Below are 25,884 nucleotides of genomic sequence, written 5' to 3' on the forward strand. Positions count from 1 at the left end.
GGTGAGGCGCTTCACAGCAGTGGCGAGAGTTTGAACCTATCTCTCGAGGGTGGTTGTTCGTGGTTCATCTCCTTGAACATTTTGGTGGTCGCCATTGAGCGAGTAAGTACCATGCAACTCTTTGTCCGGGAAGCGATAGTATAGCTTAAAAGTCGCAAGGTTCCCACAGACGGTACCAACTGATGATGCCGAAAATTGTCAGTAAGTTATACAGTCCTCACGTGCTCAAGACAACACCTACAAAACAAAAACAAAAACAAAAAAGGCCTTAGGAGAGTACCAATATGGTACCAACCAAAAACCCTCCAAAAGTTAAGTTAGAGAACTTTCACAACTCTAGAGTGCCAGAACTTGGGGAATTATGCATACCTTAGGTCTTGGGGTTTTTATAGTAGCATGGGGTTGATATTCGTTCCTTGGCTTAGAAGATCTTTCCTTGTGGGAGAGATCTTCTTTAATTCAGGTATCTTATAAGATCTTTTCCTTATAGGACTCTCTTGATTAGGGTTAAGCACGGGGCATAAGATATTTCCTTATATGCTTATGCGTGGAGACCAAGCCATGTTAGCCTCGTCAAAGGTTCACTTATCCTCTTTAGCTTCCCCCCGTCAGCTTCATATTTCGTCAATATATTCTAGTTGTCTCATTCAGATGTTTGTTGTCTTTAAGGTGCAGTCGTCAGCTTTGAGGTGGAACCGTCGACTTTCATTCTATCGTTGTTAAGTCGTGAACATGTAAGCGAGGCTAATGAGTTTATTAGGACCGTCGCTTTCGCCTAATATGGACGACTTCATCAAAACCACAGAATTACCCTTATCAATAACACATCATGCAAAATAATGTTTCCTATTCTTCTTTCCTTTTTCTTATTTACTTTTTAATTAATTTTTTTTATACAAGCGATAATGTGAAAACAGAGTGGAGTTACTTAGGCTTAGCTCAGCTTTAGAACCTCAAGAGGCACTAAAATCTTTCAGAAGTAGTGATTTTGTTTGTTGGTAAAGAATTTCTATCCACAAGATTTCACAGATTATGACAAACAAGTGTTGGAGAATGAGCTTTATCATTTTGAGCATAATGTAGTCCAGGATCTAGAGGTCAAAAAATTGAACAGTTTATCTGAGTTGTGCCAATGGTTAGTGAAAACTAGAAACTCAGAACACTACAAACTTGTTTATAGAATGGTAAGACTTGTGCTTACTCTTCCAGTTACAACTACTACTACAAAGCGAGCATTTTCAGCTATTAAAGTTGTCAAAACTAGCCTTCAAAACAAAATGGAAAATGATTTTTTGACGGACTCTTTGATGTTATACATTGAAAAGGATATAGCTTCGACATTTAGTTTGGATTCAATCATAGATGATTTAGAAGATTTGAAAGAGCGTCGAGTTCCCTTTTCATAGATGATTGTATTAAGAAATAATAGTGTTTCGTATCTTTTGTTTTTGATGGTAGATGATTGTATCTTAATAAATTAAGAAACAATGATTTTTGGGCATTTGTCTTGGTTGATAGTTTATTAATACTATATGATCTTGGTTGATTTTTGTAGGATAAACCAAATGTTAGGCAGTGTTTGGGAAAACCTGTAATTTAATATCTTTTATTAAGTTATTGGAAAATTCTTAGTTTACACTGTACTTGCAGTATAAGATTTATGTTATTAGCATAATGTAAACCTATAATTGCTCAAAATAATTTGTTCAAATAAATAGGGAAATCAAGAGGGTACGTCTCTCCCTCATAGGGAATCTATTAAGGAGACCCCTTCAAACTTACCTCTCTTCTGTGTGTAGATCGCCGTTCAACTTCATTGAGGAGAGTAAAAGGTAGAAAAAAAAATTGATGGGTTAGCGATTAGCATCATCTTAAGTGAAGATACTACAAATATTATATTGAAAATTTTTGGAAATCCTACTACTATATATGAAGCACCTTCTGGTCTAAAAGTAGCTAGAGAAAAGATATCTTTATTTTTTAATGGAAATACACACAGCAAGCAACAGATGCAGATCAAAAACAAGATAGAAGTACAAGAAATAAAACAAACCCAGAAGTGGTATGGGACGAGTTAAAGATAACAGGCTTTAAATATGAATTGTTTTTGTTGATACTTGGTTGCATGGAAGATTTGGTACATCAAATGTAAACTCACACACGAGCGTACGAGAAAGGAAGCATGTAAATTGACGGAGGAAGCTACAAAAGTACTAAGAAGAATATTTTCGAAAGGAAAGTAAGATGAAGTGGCACAATCTCTGAACTGGGACCAGATTATTTTCAAAGGTGATGCAAAGGCTTGTTTCGATCCTATATCGACCAGACTTAACTCCCAATTAACTATACAGGCTATCAGCATCATGATCAGTAATGTGTCAAGTTTAAGTGTGAGTTTAGATAGCACGTTTGTGCATTTCAGTGTGTCTAATTTTTTTTTAGTGGGTCCATGTGTACTGTTCACGGACCCACAAAAGTCAGCAAATAAGTTTTCAGCAAATAAGTTTGGGTCCCACAGCACTATTTGCACCTTTAAAAATTATTTTGCTACAGTATTTTTAGCAATAAGTTTTCAATTTTTAGCAAATAAGTGGTATCCAATGACCAAAGCAGTTTTTATGGCAAGGTGAAGGGTTTCCAAAAGAAGTTTTTAAAGGAAGTTAGGGGTCATTACCATAATCTGCAGAACAAAATGATTAACATTAGCATCAAGTCTAATTCCATGGTCATTCCAAGCGAGCCTACTCCAAGTGGCCTATTGCAGTTATCTGAGATTGATCAAGCAACACAGTGGACTCATGCACCAATCATACACATTTACAAACCCAACAACAACATCCCATCTTCATTCGAGAAGACGAAAAATGCCTTAAGTCATGCATTGGTTCACTTCTACCCCTAGCTAGCTGGCTACGCTAGAAAGAAGGCGGCCGACTAGAACTTGATTGCAATGCAATGGGAGTGCAAGTATTGGACGCTTATGCTAACGCAAAATTGGATATTGGTGATTTTGCGCCTACTGGTGTAGTCGAAGATCTTGTCCCTAAGATTGATTATACTACTCCAATTGAGTAGTGGCCTTTGTTCCTGGCACAATTGACAAGATTTAGTTGTGGTGGCATTTGTGTTGGAACAGCCATATCTCATACCATGGTTGATGGACGATCTGTAACTAACTTCATCAGCTCATGGGAAAAGTTGGCTCGAGGATGCGATTTGGAGGACGATGAGATACCAATTCTTGATCGAACTGCGTTGAAATCAAGTGAACTGCTTATGAAGCCGCGCTTTGATTGCATAGCATACACCACAAAGTCACCACTCGTGATCAAGAGCCTGCATGCCAAGGAAGAGCAAATGAAGGAAACTAGTGTGGCCTTATTAAAACTTACAAAAGAGCAAGTTGAGGGACTAAAGAACAGAGCCAATAATGAAACCCCATATCAAGAAAATGGGGTGTCAACAATAAGGCCCTATTCTAGATACGCGGCTATTTTCGGCCACATGTGGAGGTGTGCTTGTAAGGCACGTCATGCATTTGATCGCGACAATCAATCTACAAAAGTTCGCATTGTAGTTGACATTCGCAACCGGTTAAATCCACATCTCTATAAAACAATATTTTGGAAATGCAATTTGTACTACAGTGACATCAACATGTCTCTATGGCAACCTCTTGTCCAAGCCACTAAGTTATTCTGTTGGAAAACTAAGGGAAGCCATTGAGACTGTGAAAGACAAGTATATAAGGTCTAATCTTGATTTTATAGCAAGCTAGAAGCATGTTGATGGTCTGAGGTTTAGCTTTCACATTCGAGGACTTAATATAGAAGCACATTTCAGTATGGAAGCACATTATATAGCAAGTCAGAAGCACATTTCACATTTCAAATGTGCTTCTGTACTGAGTCCTCGAATGTGAAAGCTGAACCTTAGACCATCAACATGCTTTTGGCTTGCTATAAAATCAAGATTAGACCTTATATACTCATCTATCACAGTCTCAATGGCTTCCCTTAGTTTTCCAGCAAAATAACTCAGTGGCTTGGACAAGAGGTCGCCATAGAGACATGTTAATGTCACTATAGTACAAATTGTGTTTCCAAAATATTGTTTTATGGAGATGTGGATTTAATCGGTTGCGAATGTCAACTACAATGCGAACTCTTGTAGATTGATTGTCGCGATCAAGTGCACCACGTGCCTTACAAGCACACCTCCACATGTGGCCGGAAATAGCCTCGTATCTAGAATAGGGCCTTATTGTCGACACCCCATTTTCTTGATATGGGGTTTCATTATTGGCTCTGTTCTTTAGTCCCTCACCTTGCTCCCTTGTAAATTTTAATAAGGCCACACTAATTTCCTCCATTTGCTCTTCCTTGGCATCCAGGCTCCCGATCATGAGTGGTGACTTTGTGGTGTATGCTATGTGATCAAAGCATGGCTTCATAAGCAGCTCACTTGATTTCAGCATAGTTCGATCAAGAAATGGTATCTCATCGTCCTCCAAATCGCATCCTCAAGCCAACTTTGCCTATGAGCTGATGAAGTTAGTTGCAGATTGTCCATCAACCATAGTATGAGATATGGCTGTTCCAACACAAATGCCACCACAACTAAATCTTGTCAATTGTGCTAGGAACAAAGGCCACCCCTCAATTGGAGTAGTATAATCAATCTTGGGGACAAGATCTTCAACTACACCAGTAGGCACAAGATCACCAATATCATCCAATTTTGCGTCAACATAAGCTTCCAATACTTGCACTCCACTGCATTGCAATCAAGTTCTAGCCAATCGCCTTCTTTCCAGCGTAGCCAGCTAGTTAGGGGGTAAAAGTGAACCAATGCATGACTTAAGGCATTTTTCATCTTCTTGAATGAAGATGGGATGTTGTTGTTGGGTTTGTAAATGTGTATGACTAGTGCATGAGTCCACTGTGCTGCTTGATCAATCTCAGATAACTGCAATTGGCCACTTGGAGTAGGCTCGCTTGGAATGACCATGGAATTAGACTTGATGCTGATGCTTATCATTTTGTTCTGTAGATTAAGGTAATAACCCCTAACTTCCTTTAAAAACTTCTTTTGGAAACCTTTCACCTTGCCAAAAAAACTGTTTTGGTCATTGGATATTGCTTATTTGTTGAAAACTGAAAACTTATTGCTAAAAACATGGTAACAAAATAAATTTTAAAGATGTGAATAGTACTGTGGGACCCAAACTTATTTGCTAAAAACTTATTTACTGACTTTTGTGGGTTCGTGAACAGTACCCATGGACCCACTAAAAAAAACGTAGATGCACTGAAACGTGCAAACACTCTATCCAAACTCACATTAAAAGAATCTTTTTCTTGTGTTTCTTTCTTTTGGGTTAGCAGAATCTTTAATCAAGCTACCCATAAAGTAGCCATTACTTTCTCGTCTTTTAACTTTTTAGGTTTTATGTATAACTTTTTAAAACTTCATTTTTTTTTTTTTTTACTCTTTCTCACTTTTTAAAGTATAAGCATACTTTAACACAATTTTAGTAAAAAAATTTTAGTAAAAAGCTAAATAAACTATTCCAAAACAGATACTAAAGATTGAAGGTTATCCAAAAAACTAAAGTGGAAGCCACCGCAAGAAAGTATGTACAAGGTAAATACATATTCAACTGACAAACAAAGGGTTAAAAGATAAATAATCATTTTCTCAAAAAAAAAAAAGATAAATAATCAAGATGTTCGAAATAACAATTGCAAGAAAGAAAGCAATTAATTAAGTTTATAGAGTAATTAATTATCCTCTAATAAAATGATTGAAACAGAAAACTTACTTGACATAATGATACTTGAATTAACACTTTGCAAGGTAGAACACTTGATGATGTTTGTTGAGGATTATACGAATTAACCTTGGTGGTTGAGGAAAAAATTATAAATTGATTACAAATGGGAGCAGATAATTACAAAGGGGGGTTTGAACTTTGAAGACTGAAGGGAGTGTTTTCCACTCTAAAGCTTTTGTAAGGACTCACTTCGAAAGTTGAAAGTATTCTTATAGCCAATTATTGGAGTGAATTACTGACACATTAGTTTGGAGGGAGATGTTATTTGGAAAATATTAGTATCATAATTTTTGCCACAATTTGCTTACGGGGCAAATTGTGAATAATAGACTAAAAATGATAGGTTCACAACTCCACCACTCACAACTTACCACGTGAACAAATTGTGATAAAAATTATGGTAAAAATTATGATTATTGCATTACTCATATTATTTTCATTCACATCATCACATGCATCATGCATGTAGCACCTACCATTCCTTGGCTCATGTGGAAAGCCGAGTAGGCGTTTTCAACCACCTAAGCTTGGAATCTGCGCTATTTGTATTTTAGTGGTGACTTTTACACGCTGACAGAGGAAGAGGATTTGTCAATCTGCGCTATTTGTATAATCCTAGGGATATGTACAATAATGTGGATAATTCTTTTTTTTTTTTTTTTGGTAAACGAAAATGGGGGTCTTTATGGTTATATTACACCCCCGGACAGGGAGCCGGTGGCCGCTCAATTAGTCGAGCCATCCGTGTGAGAGTCACCTCACTTTGTGAGTACACCCCTCACCAAGTATACCCACCAACGGACTCCTGCGGGCAGCGGGACTCGAACCTAGGTGTGGTGCACGAAGCGCCCGAGCCTTACCCAGTCAGCCAAGCCCCCATTGGCATAATGTGGATAATTCAACAACTTACAATTAACACATCAATTTAATTACAAATTGACAATTCAACAATTACATCAATTTATAATGTGGATAAGAAAACTTTTGTCAACATACTACTCGCCGATTAAATTAACATTCACTCTTTTATATAATTTTTTTTGAAGAATATAGAATAACATTCACTCATTTTATGAATTAATGAGTAATGTGATTAAAAGACATCATGGATAGTTATAGGTACATCGATGTAACAGATTGGAAGAGAATCCCCAAACTCAAATAAAATAAAAACTTTATCTATTTGTAATTAGACTATAATAAAATCTAAATAGAAGGAAAATTTTATTTATTTATTTGTAATTAAGAGTATAAATTTATATTATTCCAAATATTTTCTAATAGGTATATTTAAAATCCAAGCAAATAATACTCTTGAACAGAAATCTGGAGCCGATTAATTTTCAACTAAAATGCCCTTTCTTGCAATATGGCAATTTCTTCCCACTAAGTAAAAATAACTCCCATAAAAATAAATAAATAAATAAAAAGATCACAAATAACTCTATCATGTTATTTAAGAAAATTCATCTTCACCTAACTTTGTTTTCTTTTTTGAAAACACGTCTTCACCTAACTCTCTCTATCTCTCTGTTGCAGTCCAAAATATCACAAATGTTGAAATCTAAAACTAAATGGGCCCTCAAAGATTGGCAAGGCCAAATCCACTAGGCAAGGCCTACTTAAAATGAGTAAGAGGAGGCCCAAACCCATGAATGGATAAGCTTTGGGCCTTAGAAAAGAAAGAAAAAGGAAAAAGGAAGCTCAACTAGCCTTTGTGAAGAGTCCCCTAGGGAGCCCAGAAAGAGACTAGACCAGGATACTTTGGAACTGCCAGAAACAAGGAGATCCTCGAGAAATGCAGGAAAGAGCCAACTGGGATTTGGACAACTCAAGGAAAGCATGCCTCTAGACACAAGGAATGAAGATAAGCATGTCCCATTAGCCGCCTGTGACTTAGAAAGAATTAATGCTGATGAGTTAGAAATCAGCACTTGATAAAAAAGAAGCCTGGTACCTCGAGGAACCCAGGAAAGTGAACCATGAAGAAAGGTGGCTGAGGTTCTTTCAGCTTGATAGGTAGGAATCCACCAATTTAGAGGAAAAGACAAAAGATGAGGCAGCCAAAAGGTGGGGTCTGAAATGGTTCATCTAGAAGCTTGGGGAAGAGAAGATTGAAAGTCAACTTTTAGAAACCCCCCAAAAAGGAAGGTTAGTTGGGGACTTTTTAAGGGGAAATCTCAAAAGAAGGCTATAGTGAGAAAATAAGAAAAGGACCAGCCACCAATATTGCTAACGCAACATTGGTTTTGGTACCTAGGGCAACAAATGAAGGGAATCAATGGCACACCAAAAACTCTAGGAAGATACTATAAAAAGGGATTAAGCCATCAGCAAAATTCATTCAACAATAACTAATCAGAGCCAGAAAAGCCTTTGAAAGACTTCTTAAAAATTCAAAAAAGGAAAAACACTGTGAGAGATCCTGAAATAGGCACTCGAGGATACACTTGAATTTAAGGGGATTCAAACCTCACAAGTCTTAGAAGCCCACAAAGAGCTATCTAAGTATGTGACCTTTGAACTTATTTGAACCTTGTGACATATCCTAGTGGAAAGAAGGGCTCAATGTACTAAAAATCAATATAATGAAATATCATTTTATTTTCTGAGGAGCCCTGATGTCTTTATTCTATTTTCCTTTATTTCTCTATTGTTCCTTAGCCATTTGTTTTACAATATATATATATATATATATATATATATATATATATTTGCACATATGAGTATGTATGTGTTGTAGGATCCATGTTTTGTGCACAACTTAGTTCGTAATCAGCCGAACATAGTTGCAGTGAACCAAGCCCAGTCTACCAAACAACAAGTACAAAACTCTTTGAGGGCCCAGGATCCTTGATTCTACTTGGACCTGGGTATTGTCCAAAAATAAGAACCCACACCCTCTTAATGCAATGAATTGAATTTGAATTTAAATGCTTATAGTAAAAAACTACAATATTATATGAGAAATGCTATATCTACAATATTTTTACAGCATTTTCACAATAAATCTTAAGTGACAGATTGTTACTTGCTGTTATTAGGGTCTGTTTGGGATCCGCTTATTTTACTGAAACTGAAAATTTTTTGCTGAAAATGAAAAATTTTTGCTAAAAGTACTGTACATAAAGGTAAAAGTTAGCTAAAATAGTATAGTAAGACCCATGAATAGTACCAAAAAGTGCTATAGGACTCATGAATAGTAGCAAAAATAAGTTGAATAGTAAAATAAGTTGGCAAAAATAATCTTTGCCAAATGGACACTTAGTGGGCAACAAAGTAATTTCAATTGTAAATTCAAATTAAAAACCTGTGACAACCTAACAACTAGGATTTGTTGTGAAAATATTATGGACGTCACACCTCTCATATTATATAGCAAAGCCCCTACAATTCCTACGCAAATTTTTGGGTTTAGCTTTCCTCTAATACTTTTTTTAACTAGAATCTCCTTTTATTTTAATGAGAAATTGCCACATCATCCACTAACTAAATAAAACAGGGAGATTAAAATCCAATACCACTTATCATTGTGTATTTAAAACAAAAGGAGACCCCCAGTTAAAAAAGTACTGGAGGTAAGCCAAACCCCAAATCTTTTGACCCACATCATGTTCCAAACTTAATGCCTTTAATGTTTGTTAGCGTGTTTAACATCGTAAGCAACATGATAATGTTGTTGTTCAGCAACAAAAAAAAAAATGTTGTAAGCAAAATGTGGCTCTTTTTAGTCTTTTTGGCAATAGTGCTTGTTAAGGTTAAACTAAAGTGGACTCCAACTAATAAACAGTTGGGATAAATGAATGAAAAAAAATTACAATGAATGGTAGTTTTGTAAATAAGAAAGCATGTGGTGGTATTTGTAAAAAAAAAAAAAAAAAAAAGCACAATCCTAGAAATTTCTTATATGAGCAAAAGTCTTTTATACATTGAGCACATGAGTCCTTTGTCACACTAATAGGTGCCCCACAAGAGATACCTTCTCCTTATTTTCCCTTCCCATGTTTTTATCTCTTTTTTCTTCTCTTTTTTTTTTTTTTTTTAATCTTTCTCTTTCGTTCCTCTTCTTAGTCACACTCCCTTTCAATTCTCAAACCTCTTCACCAGCGTGGGACATGGGCGTTTGGCAGATGGGAAAGAAGAGAAATGTGAAAAAGGGCATTTTGGTCTCTTTGTTAATTTTTCTTTCTCCCTATAAAGTTGGCTCCAAACTTAGCAATATTTTATGGGGTCGGGATGTTCTACAAAGGGGAGCCAAGTGGAAAGTAGAGTGTGGGGACTTTATCAGCATTTGGCTTGACCAATGGTTTACCTTCAAATGATCATCCTCAAGTCTTATCTCCAGTAGTTGGCAGTTTTAAAGATGCCAAGGTCAGTTCTCTTATTAATCATATGTCCAATAGCTAGGATGAGGATTTAATCAAGGGTTTTTTACCCCCTAGAGGTCGAATTAATACTCAGTATTCCCTTGAGTAATATGATGGTTGATGTTAGGGTCATATTTTCTATGTATTGGCATATTATTTGACAAAAAGCAATTTACTTGTAATTGGGTAGATCTAAGATGTGTTTAGGATATCAAGATGTGTGTTGATAAGACAAAACAAGTGGTATCTTGAAAGACATGAAGATTGAACCAAGAAACAAAGTGAAGAAAATCTAAAACAGTGAATCTCAACACTAGTCTCGACACAAGCTTGACACTACCATCTATTGAAACTTAATGAGTAATTCTCAACACAAACTCGACACCTCTCGATCTATCAAGCTATGCAATTCAGAATTCTTAGTTTAGAATTCCATTCTATGATGACTTGAATTGCTAGGGTTTCATTCACTAAATTCCTAGATGGTATAAAAGTTTTATTTTAAAAGTTATCAAATACACAAAGACTCAGATTAGTGAATTCATATATTCTTAGGGAAGCTACTGCGTTCTTGTACATCTTAAGGTTTTGTAACCAAGTGCTTCCAAATCTTCAACATGATTTGAAGTGAAGAACTTTGCATCCAACAACAAAACTTCAGTTGCTGGGATCAAAAGTCAAACACGTACTGGGATTCGTGCAAAGAAAGAAGTCTCTACAAGATCAAGTCCAATTGAGGGTTGGAGTAAAGGTTAACTGTAGGTTGGTATTTTGGGATAAACTAGGGTAGTGGTAAGATTCCTTATACTTGTAACCGCTTATTCTTGATTAGTGGATTTTTGGGAGTGGTAACATGAAATTCTCCCAGTGGGGTTTTTGCCTTGCGAGAGGTTTTTCCCATTCGTCAACAAATCAACATGTCAATTTAATTCCTGCTACACTTTAATTTATTTGGTAATTTGTGTGTGTCTCCACGATTTGCATGTAATTTGACTTAATTAATCGACTTGGGTAATTGAATTAATTAACTGGGTTCAATCTATAACCCAACAGTTGAGGACAAACTTACTTAGCCATATGTCTCTTCTGGTTGTTACTCAGTAAAATATGGATACATATTCCTTATGGGGGAAAACTCTACAGTCCATCAGGTTCAAACATATCAATGTGATCAACGACCTCATTGGAAAGACATTTGAGGACTTCAAGTTCCAAACAAAGTCCAAAACTTCCTTTGGTGTGCATGTAGAGAAGCCATCCCAACAAAGAAGAGTTTGTGTCGTCGTCAAATTCTCTTCAAGGATAATTGTGAACACTATGATATGTCTTCAAAAGATGTTCTACATGCTCTTTGGAATTGCCCAGCCCTCTCAACCATTTAGGATTTCTCCCCAACCTGGTCTTTTGCACTACCACCATCCATTTACTACCTTCCTGGATTTGTTTCGATATATGAAGGAGGCAAGAAAAGATTTGTAGCTATTCTCCATGCTAGTTTGGACAATCTGGTTCCATAGAAATCAAAAACGCCTAAGGTCTAGTGTGTTCCCAATCAATCAGATCATTCCTTCGGCTTCCCAAGCACTGCAAGATTTTGTTTGATGATGTGGAAGCTCTAGTCGCAATTCAAGCAATCAAGCTTGCTTAGGATTTCAGGGTCTCTGCTCTCATCCTTGAAGGTGATTCTCAGGTGGTTATAAATGATCTGAGGGTAGAAGGTGACTCACTGGCCTCTTTTGGTCATCTCTTGGAGTTAGTGCAACCTACTATAGATGCCTTTCATAGCATCTCATTCTATCATACTTATAGATAAGACAATTTTGTAGCTCACAACCTAGCTAAACATGCTAAGCATGTTAGAGGTTTAAAGATGTGGGCAAAGGATGTTCCTCCACATCTACTTTTTGTTCTTCCAGCTGATTACAGCTAATTTTTGTTTCAATAAAGTTCAAAGGTTTTCTTCTCAAAAAAAAAAAAAAAAAATCATTCCATCAAATTCCCCAAAAAACACCTAAACGTGAGCTTCTTAAATCCAGACAATGAAGGTAGTAAGGGACATAGTCGCAGATGGTTTTGAGGAAGGAGAAGTTGAGTTCTAGACATCTAATAGGTTTAAAGAAGAAAGAAGAAAAACGTTTAATTTTAATTGATTTATTACTAACACACCATGTTCATTTACTTTTATACCCAAGTACATTTTAGAGATTTTTTATGATAGTTTTAACAATTAACCCAAAACAGTTTTAACATGTGTATACAATTATTATTTTTGCTTTATTACAATTTTTATAAAAATTTGGCATTTGAGAGAGTTTTTATAACAGTTTTAACAATTTTTATAAAAAAAAAAAAGTTTAACAATCTTAAATCAAGTGGGATTTGTGCAAATAAATTTGGTATTTGCTATAATACAGATGAAGCGTGACTTCGTCAGTCGAGTTGAATGTGTCCAAATGGATCCAAGCTCTTATCTGGATACCTGCGTAAATGAAAAGATTGCTCCTTTCAAGGTGGTCACCGATGTGGTGCCTGCCACAACGTCTTCAATACCAAAGTCAAAACAGGAAAGTGCTTTGTAAAATGAAACATAATAGCAAAATAACAATCAGTATCTTTCAGAGTGTCTGTGTACCTTGTGTTGGCAATGTGAGGGCTTTATATATGTTGCCTTGAATTCTAGCTGTTGTGGTTGTTAATGTCTTTCTTAGTAATGCCTCCTGCCTAGTAATGGGGCTTTAATAGGCTCCCAACAGCCTGCATGGCTGGCTTTGTAACTGCCCAAGTCATTTATTGACTATATTGAATGATTTCCATCCTCGTCAGTGGTGATTGGTTTCTTCGTCTGTCAATATGACTTCGTCATTCTCAGTGGCTTCGTCTAGGAGATGTGGTCTCGTCAATCCCATCAGTTGCCCCCCAAGTTCTGTGGTTGCCATGACGTGTCATGACGACCATAGAAGATGAAAGGTTTTCTTGAGCTGTCCATGACTCTTGGGGTTTCACTCTGAATTAAATGCGTAGTGGCGACGCCACATGCGACGTGGCCACGCGATGCGTGCTGATCGGTGGAGTTAATTGCATGACCCTTTGGTTTCCCATTGTTTTTCAGTATTTTTTTTTTTGGGCCTTGGTTTTTTAAACTTTCCTCTCCTTCAATTTTCCCCATTTCTTTAATCATTTGCTCTGAGTTTCTTCTTTTCCATTCACTCTTGCGACCATTCCGACCTTGTTCCGACGATATTCTTTGGATTTTTCTCCGATTAAGCTGCTTATTCTCAAGGTATGTTCCTCTTTTCCTCTTCCTCTATTTCCTTTTTCTTCATAATCTGTTATAAGTTCCTGATTTTTCCTTTCTCTTTGCTTTGCTGTGATTGTTTTTGGCTTTTGGGCTTTTAGGATTCATCTCCTTCTTAGTTTTTCATGGTCAGTGACTCTGAGGTTAGGGTAGCTTGCCCCTCGGTCTCTTTCTTTTTGGCTCGCTTAAGGGTTGCTTTAGGTGTTTCTGGTGACTTTCTTCCCTTGGTTGGGGATTTTATTTTTGCAGGTTGTGGGTTGAGTGTGGTCTTAGGAGAGCTATCCCCAATACTTGGCCAATCGATTGCTTGGTTTGAGGATGAGACGAAGAGGATGTCAGAGGTGAGATCTAGTGAGCTCGAGACTGGGTTGTCGAGCATTCAAACTTTTAATTAATTGAAAACTATCATGCTTTAAATCCTAAATCTACTATATCATAAAAAATAAACATGTTTTTTTTTATTAAATTAAAGACAATAACAATATCAAACAACCAACAGGATGTGAAATATCACCTGCATGCATAATTTTTTATGTTCAGTTTAGGTTTCAACAAATAATCCTAACACCAACACTTTGTGTATAGGATGAACCAGGCAGAGTTTAAATTAATGAAAAGAAAAGAAGAGATTTTTCTGTTAAGATTTTTAAATTTTATGGAATTTAATAATGATAGGAAGTAATTTGCATATTATCAATCAATCAAGAGAGACATTCTTTGATCTAATAGCTTAGGAAAATATTAGGATTAAGTGATTAACCCAATAATTTGGGTACAAAATTCTATAATGTTTAAGGCTTTAAGTGCATTGAGGAAAAAGTCACACTCACAAGTCACAACTTAGTTTTCAGGGGTCAAATAATAGCCTAGTGGTTCGAATCCCCCACCCCCACTGCCCCCCTTTTCTCTCTTTCCCTATTATCTACGAATAAAAAATACACAATTTTTTAAAGGTATTTTTGCATGCCTATGCCAATCATCTGCGATTTTCAATAAATCAAAACATAATAATTGTATATATTATTGATGTAAAAATAAGCATAATATGTAGGTCAGATTAAGTCTCCTAATGAAGATTGTTTCACATGTGATCCATCAGATTAATAAGATGATATTGGCTTTATTCACTTTGATTAATTGCCCGCTGTTTCAGAAGAAAACAATCTCTTCAATTAGCATTGGACATGGGCAGTTTATTTTGAACTTAAAACCAAGCTATATAGGAAATGCTGAGCATGCTCAGACAATGATCTAACTACGTATTTTATGTGAAATTATTCAATACACCTAATATATTAACGTAATACTAATACATTGGATATACGTAATAGATTCTCTTATTGATCATCCTTACTGTCACACATATTTGTGAGGTTTTTCAGACACTTGATTTATTCTAAATAACCATTTGAGTAACATGCATGCTAGTGCAGCATCAAGAACTTCAATTTGTTGATTTCACTAGCAGATGCGCCTGCAGAGGGTGAGGCCATCACCAATAGAGACGAGGGATGATTCGATGCGAGGATCAGTTGCTAGAAAGCTATTCAATTCCGTGAGACACTTTTTGCCAAGCTTCAAAAATTCCTCCATCTTATCTTCTTCAGGTTCTGCCACTGACCCAAACCATAAGGTATTATCATATGCAATTATTCCACCAATCTTAACCAGTTTCAAAAGTAGCTCATGATATTTGATGTAGCCTTCCTTATCAGCATCCACAAATGCGAAATCGAATGTCCCTTCTTGTTTGCCCTGTATTCGTAATTAGGAAATTAACGTCAAGTATATACGTGCAACATATCACATAGGTTCGGTTGAGAGTGAAGACTAACATGTGACAAGTATTTTATAAGATGAGTGAAAAGTTCATCCGTATAGAACCTAAAGACAATGTCGATGAATTCTGAATTTGGTCAAATCATTTGCGCAAGTAGGAATAATGTCATTATTCATCAAAAATAAAACTTTTTCTTGTCGTTTCAAAGTGAACTGTATTTTGACAACAATTTTCTTGTTGTTTTGTGATATTTATATCATATTATGGTTAACCCTCCAAATTTTTTTAGGATAAATTTTAGCTCCAAATTAGTTTGAAATTATCTCCTTCAATCTACCACATGACAATTTATAAAATTATTTATATGCATTATTTTAAAAAGTCACTTGACTCATCAAAAAAGTGACATAACTAAAACTATACATGAATAGTCACTTCAACCACCACATAATGGCCTGAAAGGATATAGCTCTAAACTTTTTCTTCTTATTTTTCCCCATCACCACCACTGGTTGGAACTAATTGGAAACTCAGCATGTTTTAGCAATAACTTGTTATTGTTAATTGTTTGATAGAGTCACCAATAGAAAACACGTTTACCCCATACTTCTGTTATAAGCACCTAAAGGTCAACAATAACTTGTTCTAGTTCTTGTTAGATAAGGTCAACAATAGAAAACACGTTTAAAAAAAATTATTTTACAAACCTAACTATCACTACCTTGAGTAGAGATACAATTGCATCATGCTAGTAACTTATATAGGCAATGTCCAAAAGCCTTATAGCTTAACTGGCACAACTCTTGATGTTTCCAAAAAAATATCTAGGATTCAAATCGTCTCACCCCCAATTATTGAATAAATTAAAAATAAAAATAAAAAACTTACATTGGTAATTAGATCATTCAAAACTGACAAGGCATCTGATTCAATAAAATTAATCTTATGCTCCACTCCAGCCTTCTGAATAAATGGCAATCCAGTTTGATATGCTTCCCTGTTTGGATCAATAGCTATTATCTGCAAAAATTGAAAACCTCAGTGTATTCTGGCCCTTACAGACTAATACTATTTATTTGCCTAGTATGTAAAATAGGAGTTACCAAAAAAAATAATACATAAATAAATTCTGAAACGTACCTTGCCATCAGCTGGTAGTGCTAAAGCAGTAGTAAGAAGAGAATAACCAGTAAAGACTCCAATCTCTAATGTCTTCTTTGCGTTCATGGTCTTTAGAAGCATTGAGAGGAGTAGACCTTCATCGATAGGCACATTCATCAAACTCCTGCCAAATATGAACACAGTTCAAAAGTAATAACTTCAGTAAATTTATGTTTTTTAAAAAAAAATTGTAATTTATTATCTTGGGCGCAGTTACTGCCGATAATTAAAATGTAATTAATTTAATATAAAATGAAGTGCAATGAAATTTAAGAAACATAGCAATAACAAAGCTCTTTGGCCGTGCTCCTCCTCCAGCAAAAATAGGAGTTTTCCTTTTTAAGCCTCCTGTTATTACATCTTGTACCCAACCTTTTTTGTATTAGAAGCCATCCCCTTTGTTTTAAATTTACCTTCTTATAACCATGGAATCAAATTCTAATGAATTTTCTTTTGACTCTGTAAAATCTTTTACTTTTTCCCTTTTAAATGGAGAGCTCGAAGAGGAAATATACGTGGAACAACCTCTAGGCTATGTGCAAAAAGAAAAAGAAGAGAAGGTCTATTCAATACAAAAATCTCTGTATGGATTGAAACAAGCATCAAGGTTTATCAACAACAAAATTGACTCATACTTCTAGCAAAATGAGATTCAAAAAAGTTTAAGTGAGCTATCATTATAGGTTAAGAAAAAGGAGACATTCTCATTGTTTGCCTATATGTGATTTAATTTATAGAGACACAAATCCAGTCATGGTTGGGGCCTTTTTGGGGTGGGGGAGATTATACAACCAACCAAATCTTCTTTTTATTTTTTATTTAAAAAAAAAAAAAAAACAATTATTCCCAATTTTGGGATCTTTGGTGACTGTTTTTAATTGGGGCCTTAAGCCTAGGCCTAAAGTGAGTAAATATACGTGTAATAAAGTGAGTGTATTAATATTTTCCCATAAACAAAATGAATTAAACCACTTATGTCCCCTTCCAAAATTCCTCCCTTCTCTTTCTCCCTTCAAACATATGGTAAAGGAATTTTATCCACATTAAACATCAAAGAAATGGCATTAAAATAGTGTTTGGAAAGAAATTATGACCCACCAAAAAGGATGTTGCTCAATTGTGGCCTCTCTGAGTTCCTTCAATTGCTCATGCTCTCGCGGGTAGCATTTTTCTAAAATGTACTACAACATATAAAAGGTACATCACGTTTAGAGGAAGGTTAGCCATATTGAGGTACATATTTTATTTTGATTAATTATTGAGATACATGTTGCTTCCCTCTACCCACTTTGTGGGTGAGTTTATTATCAAAAGAAAAACGATTGTCTCATCTCATATCTAAATATAGTCAGAGATAAACTGAAAACACCAAAATAAACCCAAAAACAATATTTTTGACGCCTTTGAAAAATAAAGGATATATATACACACACACACGCTATTATGACAAAAAATAAACTATCCAAAATCTATAAGGGCTAGTTCCTCAGGGGTTTTTAAAGTACTTTTCCACTGGTGGTTCCAATTAGCTTATTCGATAAAGTCTCTTATCATTGAATAATAGATCTAAAGTTCAATCATTACCTATATCACAAATCAATTAGTATCTTAATTTGATGATAAAGAACAATAATTATGGAGCAAATGTTTGAAATACTATAGTATCTATCAAAAATGAATAATGTTATTACCACGATAAAACCCACAATTTTTACCATAACTTGCTCATGTGACAAGTTGTGAGTAGTGGGTCCATAACTTCACCGCTAACAGCTTGCCACGTGGATCAGTTATGGCAAAGTTGTAGATTTTTTTGTGGTAATAGCATTATTCATAATATATATATATATATTTATATCTAACTAATTTTATCCCAAAATTAAAAAAGTAAAAATAATAAATTTGTCAACTAGTGGTTGGTGGGCCTAAGGACTCACGTGGCAGTCTAAGGGTCCGTTTGGTTGGAGAGATAAAAAAGTGGGAGGATAGAAAATGGTAGGAGGATGGAAAAGTGAGAGGCTAGAAAAGATTTTATTTTCTCTCCTTTTTGTTTGGTTGGGAGTGGAAAACTAGAGGAATGGAAAAAATGAGCTTGAATAAATTTACTCATACCCTTGTTAAAGAATGATGCCAAATTTTTTTTTTTTAAATTGACAAATAACCACAAAAAAGAGCAATAACCCCCCCCACCCCAAAAAAAAAAAAAAAAAAAAGGCCAACCAACGTTGTTGCCCAAAAAGAAAGGCAACATTGCTGCCTAAGGAGAGAGAGAGAGAGAGGAAAAAGAAAAAAAAAGAAAAAAAAAAAAAAAAGCAACTTAAAGTGAGAATATTTGTGTAAATTATATCATTTAGGATTTTTTTTCCTCCCAAATTGGGAGGATAAAAAAAGTGAGCCCGGAGAGATTATTTTTCTTCCTATTTTCTATCTCTCTTGTTTTCTCTCCTGAATCAAACAGTAGAAAATGTCATTTTTCACTCTATTTTCCATTCTCCCAATTTTCATCCCAACCAAACATACTTAAGGCAATCCAAAACAAAGCAAAGTATTACAAAACATCTTTTCATAAGTCATTCTTAACTTTTAAGATGTATTCAAACCTATATATATGTGATTTCTTTTTTTGAGAGTAATCTATATGTGATTTTCAATACCAAAGTTTGTGAATAAAATTTTAAAAAATTCTCATTATTGAAAACGAAGTAACAGTATATGCTTAAAATCAGTTGTCTATGGGAAATTTTGCAATATTTCTGTATCCAAATGATAAATAGTTTAGCTTCAACTAAATAGCCATATATGATATATGTGAAGCTCCCCATTGTGCCCCAATTAAAATCACAGAATATCCAGAGCTGGTTATCAAAAAAAAACAATTAACATTTTCTTCATTGTAAAGAAGATGGTAAAACTGCAAAACTTGAGCACCCCTCCCCCAAAATATATACTATAATTAAAAAAATTGTATCCCTAACATTACTCTTAAGAAAGCCAAGCTCTTCAACACACAGAGAGAATGGTTTAGTTAATATAATTTAACAAATGCACAGGGAAAACTAACCTTTTTAAGTGCTTGACTTTTGAGGATGATCTTCTCCGGTGCGGTTGCCATGCCTGAAAGAGTTTTCACATGTCCTTTCATAAGCCAAGAATAAAACGCACACTACTTGTGTGTATATACTAAACGAAAACTTGTTAATCAAAAAAATAAATAACATACTAAATAAATCTTAAAAGTACAGTTTTTTTTTTTTTTTTTTTAATGATTAGAAATTTTTGCTGCCCTCAACCTAACCCCCTCCCCACGCACACTTAATGCATGGGGGTGGTACCACTGAATAAGCTGTCTGGTGGTTAGAAGGCACAGTTTGCGCCGTTGGGCTACTGCCATCGTTTTATTCAACTTGTACGTGGGGAGGTACCACTTTGAGTTGGATTAAGCTGTGCGGTGGTTAAAAGGCCCAGTTTGAGCCGTTGGGCCACTGCTATCTATTTATTACATCTTTTAAAATCCCATCTATTAATTACAATTGGCAGAGATTCAATCTTGATTTGGATCCGATGCAATACCCGGCGTGCAATTATACTAATTCATCTCATTTCAATTTTTACAATCTTTTTTTTAACTTTAACTTTTTAATTCTTTTTTTAACTTTTTTTAATTCAATGGTTGAAATTCAGTCATCCACTGTTATTATACCAAGTATTGCACCTGATCTCAATCTATTAAGTCTAGTGCATCTATAAACTTATTTTTTGCATATTATTTTAGACTATAAAAAGTTGCAATTTAAATAATTAATTGATGACATAACTATTGATTTTTTATTTTTTAGAAAGTTTACAAGTATGAAGGATATTAAAAAAAAAAAATGTAATCTAATGGTAGATTTGTTAAAATTCATATCTAATAAAAAAATATTGAGTGAAATTGTAGTCTTAAACTATAACCAAATTTATAGTCAAACTTTTTTCATTGTAAAATGAGTAAAATATTAAGTTACCAAAAATTTTTTTTTTTTGGTCATTTTTTTTCCTATGGGCCTAAACTGTTTAGTTGGTAAGAAAGTTTGGAAGAAAATTTCTTCTTCTTTTTTGTGGTTATTTGGTAGGGCTATTGCTCGTGAATTTTTTATTATTTATTGTTTATATATGTTTCTTTAACTTTCCTTTTAATTTTTATTCTATTTTTTTAATAATTGATTATTTATTAAAATTTAAAATGAAAACTTTATTAAAAAAGTTTTTTTTTTTTTTGTTTTTTTTACGTAACTACTTTTCATTACTTAGAGTAATTAATACTGTGACAAAGAAGTCAATTTTACTTGTGATATCTCAAGGGTTTAAAAATTTTAAAATATAATAGAGGTGTTTGAGAGAGACCCAAATTTCATGGAGTGTTTATGCAATTTGTCAATAGAAAATATAGGATATGTTAGTTTAGAAAAAGACTAACAAGTGAGCTAGTGAATTATAATTATTTCATGCATGACAAAATTTTATGAGAGCTCTCTTTCAATTATCTATCTTTTTTTTTTCCACCAATCAGTCAATCACAACTTATTATGTATTCATTTGACTTTTCTTAATGTAAAATAAAATAAAATAAAATAAAACATTCAAACGCATTGCATATAATTGGTAGAGCATAAAGTAGAACATAAAAATTGAGAGATATAACTTGCTATGTTAATATTAGGTATTAGGCATTAGACCACATTGATTACATATATGTGCCTATCATAATATACCTTACTATGTTAGGTATTAGTTATTGCATCACATTGATTACATATATATCTATCATAAACTTAAAAAAATATATATATATATATATATATATCATAATATAAAAAATATTAGAACTATATAACTTTTCCCACAACTTGCTAATATGGCAAGTCGTGAGTGGTAGAATTGTAGACCCATCATTTTTACTCCACCATTCACAACTTATAACATGAGCAAATTGTTACAAAAATTGTGATACTAGCATTACTCATCATAATATACCCTACTAACAACTACTATGTTACATATTCGGAATTACATCACATTGATGACATATACGTGCCTATCATATTATGTTGCGTACGTAGTCAACTACTATGTTAGGTATTCGGAATTACATCACACTGATTACATACATGTGCCTATCATATTATGTTGCGTACGTAGTCAACTACTATGTTAGGTATTCGGAATTACATCACACTGATTACATACATGTGCCTATCATATTGTGTTGCCAAACCATTTGAGCAGTACCTTTCAATAAACTAATACTATTCTTTAAAAATAAGAAATTTAAAATAAATAAATTTAAAAAACAAAAAACAAAAAACCACTTATATGTTAATCATTCTTGGTTTTTTTTTTTTTTTTTTTTTTTTACTCTAGTATGTAATTATTTTTGTCATTCATCATTAGTTCCAAAATGTAGGTTTACGATTTTAACCCATATATTAGTTGGGTTTCAAACGAAAATGAATCTATTGGTAGTTTTGTAAACAATGTAAAAACCAATTGATGGACTCTCCACTCTCTCCGTAGTGGATTTTTCTGTAGCTCCTTACTGTGTTCTCCTTGGAGCATTCACATTTAAGCTAAGTTTGGATTGCACTGGAAACAATCTACATATGTGTTTGGCATTTTTTCTTTGGGTCCCGTGCATTATTTATGGAAACCCCAAATACAAAAAAAACACAAATTTTGCTTTAAAATTGGGTCTCACGATACTATTTACACACTTAAAAATTATTTTACTACAGTATTTTCATTAATTAGTTTTCAATTTTCAACAATAAGTGCACATTTGGATACAGGTTTTTTCCTCAACGTTTGCATTTGTGCTGTCCCGTGGGTTCCGTGCACTATTTGTGGGACCCGCAAGTACTTTTTTCAGTAAAAACAACTTTAAAACTGGGTCTCATGACACTATTTACACATTTAAAAATTATTTTGTTATAGTGTTTTCAGTTTTCAGCAATAAGCGATATCCAAACAAACTCCTAATATTTAAAAAAAAAAAATGTTTTTTACTTTATCAAAAAATTACTTTATCTTTTTTAGTATACCAATAAAATACCATATATTTTATCTTTTATTTTAACACGCAACACATTAAAATATTATAATCTACTCATTAAAATTAACTACACCACTGGTTATATCAAACAAAAAAAATATATATATATATATATTAAAATACTAGTAGCAAGTTGCTACAGTAACCTACTACTAACAAGTAACAATTTGCTTAATTTTTTTAATTAAGAGCGTAGATTTTGGTATTTGAACTGCTAAATTTTTTTGTTTTTTTTTTTTTTTTGTTTAATTTAGTAGCACAATATAAATGCTCTTATATCAACCATCTGATACAAATCATAAACCTCAATCTTCTACCACCTGCCACATCTGGAATCTCCTTAACCACAACTTTTTTTTTTTTTTAAGTCCTCGTCCTCTTATTATATTTTTAAGTTATTTCTGTTCTGTAATAGCTCCATCCCAACCTCTTTAAACAACCTCGTTGTACTATGAATTCAAACACAGACAGACCCAATAAATACCCTTACCCCCAAAAAAAAAAAAAAAAAAAGGCACTGAAACACATTGAGGCCCCATATTTTTAAGTTATTTCTGTTCTGTAATAGCTCCATCCCAACCTCTTTAAACAACCTCGTTGTACTATGAATTCAAACACAGACAGACCCAATAAATACCCTTACCCCCCCCCAAAAAAAAAAGGCACTGAAACACATTGAGGCCCCATAAAAATACGGGTTGATATTAGATGAATCCATCTCCATAGGAGATTTTCCACTTTCGGCTTTTTGGCCCGTTGGGTGAATATTTCAAAATAGTGGCAAAACCAGGATTACAATTCATGAAAGCAAGATTAAAAAGTAAAATTAATCTAAAAAATATTAGTTTTATTTTTTGGGAAAAACAAATACATACAAGAAAGAGGGAAAGGGGTTCTAACATAAAAACACACCACAAGTCCACTTAAAAGTCATGATAAATATTAGTTGATATCAATGACAAAAAATAAATAATTATAAATTAATGTAATGACGCTTTTAGGATGGTAGTGACCTAGAAAGACGTTAAGTAGTTTCTTTAATTATTATTTGTATAATATATGAGACCCACTAAATAAAATGTTGTGAGGGAGTAGTGAAAAGGTAAGATAAACATCAATACTACTTGAGCTCTTAGGGACAACAAAAATTCACAACCTCCCCAAATTAGCCTACCACCTGTTAATCTGTTATATGGTTATTAAAAAATTATAAATTATAAATTACGGGTCCAAGTGTGAAATGATAAATTAATTTAAAAATATTGTGAAATTTTTGTTACATCATTTATACTACATAAACAACTTTTATCAGAACTTTTTTCACTATGGCAAAGGATAAAAAGCAAAGAGTGAGATGTGTCAGGAGCATTTTGTATCCTTCTTAACATTTGTTAGTTTTTTTTTTTTTTTTCTTCCACTTTTAGGACTAATACGTTGTAGTTCTTAGTTTTTATAGTAAGGTGCTCTGTTTTTTTCATAGTTAGGCAAGCATAAGTACAGCAGCTAAGAAAATTTTGGAGAAGTCAGGGGGCAATTGCTTGCTCTCGCCCCCTAGCTCCGCCTCTATTTTAAGATTACTCGACAACTGGTTCAAGCAAGTGGGATTAGTTATTTATAAGTTTTTCTGGTTAGAGACGAGAATAAAATGTTCTTCTTCATTAAGGTTCCCTAAGTTAAAAAAATTATAAAAAAAATTTAAAAAAAAAAAAAATCTACCTTTAGGCTTTCTAAGAGAATTGTAGCAACAAAAAGTTTGATGGCAATTTCGGAAAAATTAATAAAAAATTGAAGCAACGTCAAAGGCACTAATCAATCATTTCCCTTCTAGTGATATTTGCGCCCTACTCAATTGAGTTCAGGTTGTAAATCGTCTTTATGTTTGGAGCAACCACTGTATTCATTTCCCTTATTTTTTAACAAAATTATACAGCAACCATACTTTCTACAATTGTCCCACTCAAGCGAGCTCTCCAATAAACATCTTAAAATGTTTACAGAAAGTTTGCTTGCGTGTCTCTCGCTCAAATCTTGCTCAAGTGAGATCCAAACTGAAAGTTTCGTTTGTACCTCGCTCAAGCAAGATTCTTAAATTTAGTTTATTTCTTTTAAAAATGTTCTCCAATTTTTAATTTTTAAGTGAGATCAAGCAATAACATCACATACAAAGGAAGTTCTCATGGAAGCTATCGAAGCAATTCTTTGAAAATTACAGTAGCTCATGGCTTTATGGTGGGAATTTTAAATAGATTTTGAAGGTTAATGAGAAGCATGTGGTGTAGGAGAAAGACCAGAATAGCAAATGGCGGATCCAAATAACAATTGTGAGAAAGCAATTAAGTTTAGACAGTAATCATATAGAGTAATTATCATAATAAAATGATTGAAACAGAAACTTAATTACTTGAAATATTGATACTTGAATTAATACTTTACAAAATAGTACGCTTGACGATATTTGTTGAGGATTACAAATTTGGGGATTGGGGGGAAAAAATTATACGATGATTACAAATGGGAGTAGATTTACAAAGGTAGTTTCAAGTGAGTGTTTTCCAACTCACTTGAAAGAATTATTATATTTATAGCCAAATATTGGAGGCACTTATATATGGATATACATTAATTTGAAGGCAAATGTCTTATGTTCATTCACAATTTCACATTTATATTAGTGGTTTCACTTTCACATTCTGCCGAAGGAAGTGGTTTTGTTAATCACGTAATGCCTCTATATAGTGTGTTTGTTTCCCAAATAAATATATATATATATATATATATATAAATATATATATATATATATATTTAAAGAGTTTTAATCTATAACGTCCGCTCTTAATGATAAAACTAAGACATTAATCAATATTTGGTGTTGCTTTCTCCATGGGTTTCGAATGTAGACCAATCACTATATAATCTGACTATTTTGAACCATGAATCAAGCATGTTACCGGGAAAATACATGCCCACTAGTGCCATAGATAACAGAAACAAAGAGATATATTACATATAAAAGACACGTATAATGTAAGACATGAGTATGAGTATATGACGTACCATTAGTTTCTGCATGAGATCTTGATTTTGATCCCTTCTCAATGGCAAGAAGTTCTCCAATAATTGAACTCATTCTTAAAAAAATGGTTGTAGAATCTGTCAATCTGAGCTCTAATACTAGAAAAATGGATTGGATTTATTTGAAAGGCACAAATTAAGAAAGAGATCAATAGCCAAATTTATAGACTAAAAGTTGTGCTGGGGAGGGCACTAAGAAACTCAATTAAGTTGTTGGGACTTGGGAGTAGTTGGTAAACTTTGAATAGTCTCAAATATTTTTCATGCTATCTGGCTTGCTCGGTC

At 33.8% G+C, this 25,884-nt stretch overlaps 1 protein-coding gene and 2 pseudogenes across 2 annotated transcripts; 1 reads left to right on the forward strand and 2 right to left on the reverse strand.

Moving 5' to 3' along the window:
* Nucleotides 1–2,692: 2,692 nt before the first annotated feature.
* LOC115981061 lies at nt 2,693–3,853 on the forward strand (annotated as a pseudogene).
* A 14-nt stretch (nt 3,854–3,867) lies between these two features.
* On the reverse strand, nt 3,868–5,098 carry LOC115981063 (annotated as a pseudogene).
* Nucleotides 5,099–14,593: 9,495 nt separating this feature from the next.
* Nucleotides 14,594–25,736, reverse strand: LOC115982433 (flavonoid 3',5'-methyltransferase-like). Of its 2 annotated transcripts, XM_031105035.1 has the most exons (6): nt 25,582–25,736; nt 19,501–19,553; nt 17,538–17,620; nt 16,419–16,563; nt 16,167–16,298; nt 14,594–15,253 (listed from the first exon to the last, which is right to left on the reverse strand). In XM_031105035.1, exons 1-6 carry the CDS (start codon nt 25,652–25,654, stop codon nt 14,960–14,962), a joined length of 780 nt encoding a protein of 259 aa, XP_030960895.1. In that variant the 5' UTR covers nt 25,655–25,736; the 3' UTR covers nt 14,594–14,959. The 2 variants fall into 2 exon arrangements, with proteins under 2 accessions (XP_030960895.1, XP_030960896.1); XM_031105036.1 differs by lacking the exon at nt 17,538–17,620 and having other exon boundaries at nt 25,582–25,658.
* Nucleotides 25,737–25,884: the final 148 nt, after the last annotated feature.

Source organism: Quercus lobata, chromosome 3 (genome assembly GCF_001633185.2).
Source record: "Quercus lobata isolate SW786 chromosome 3, ValleyOak3.0 Primary Assembly, whole genome shotgun sequence".
In the NCBI taxonomy this organism is placed as follows: domain Eukaryota; kingdom Viridiplantae; phylum Streptophyta; class Magnoliopsida; order Fagales; family Fagaceae; genus Quercus; species Quercus lobata.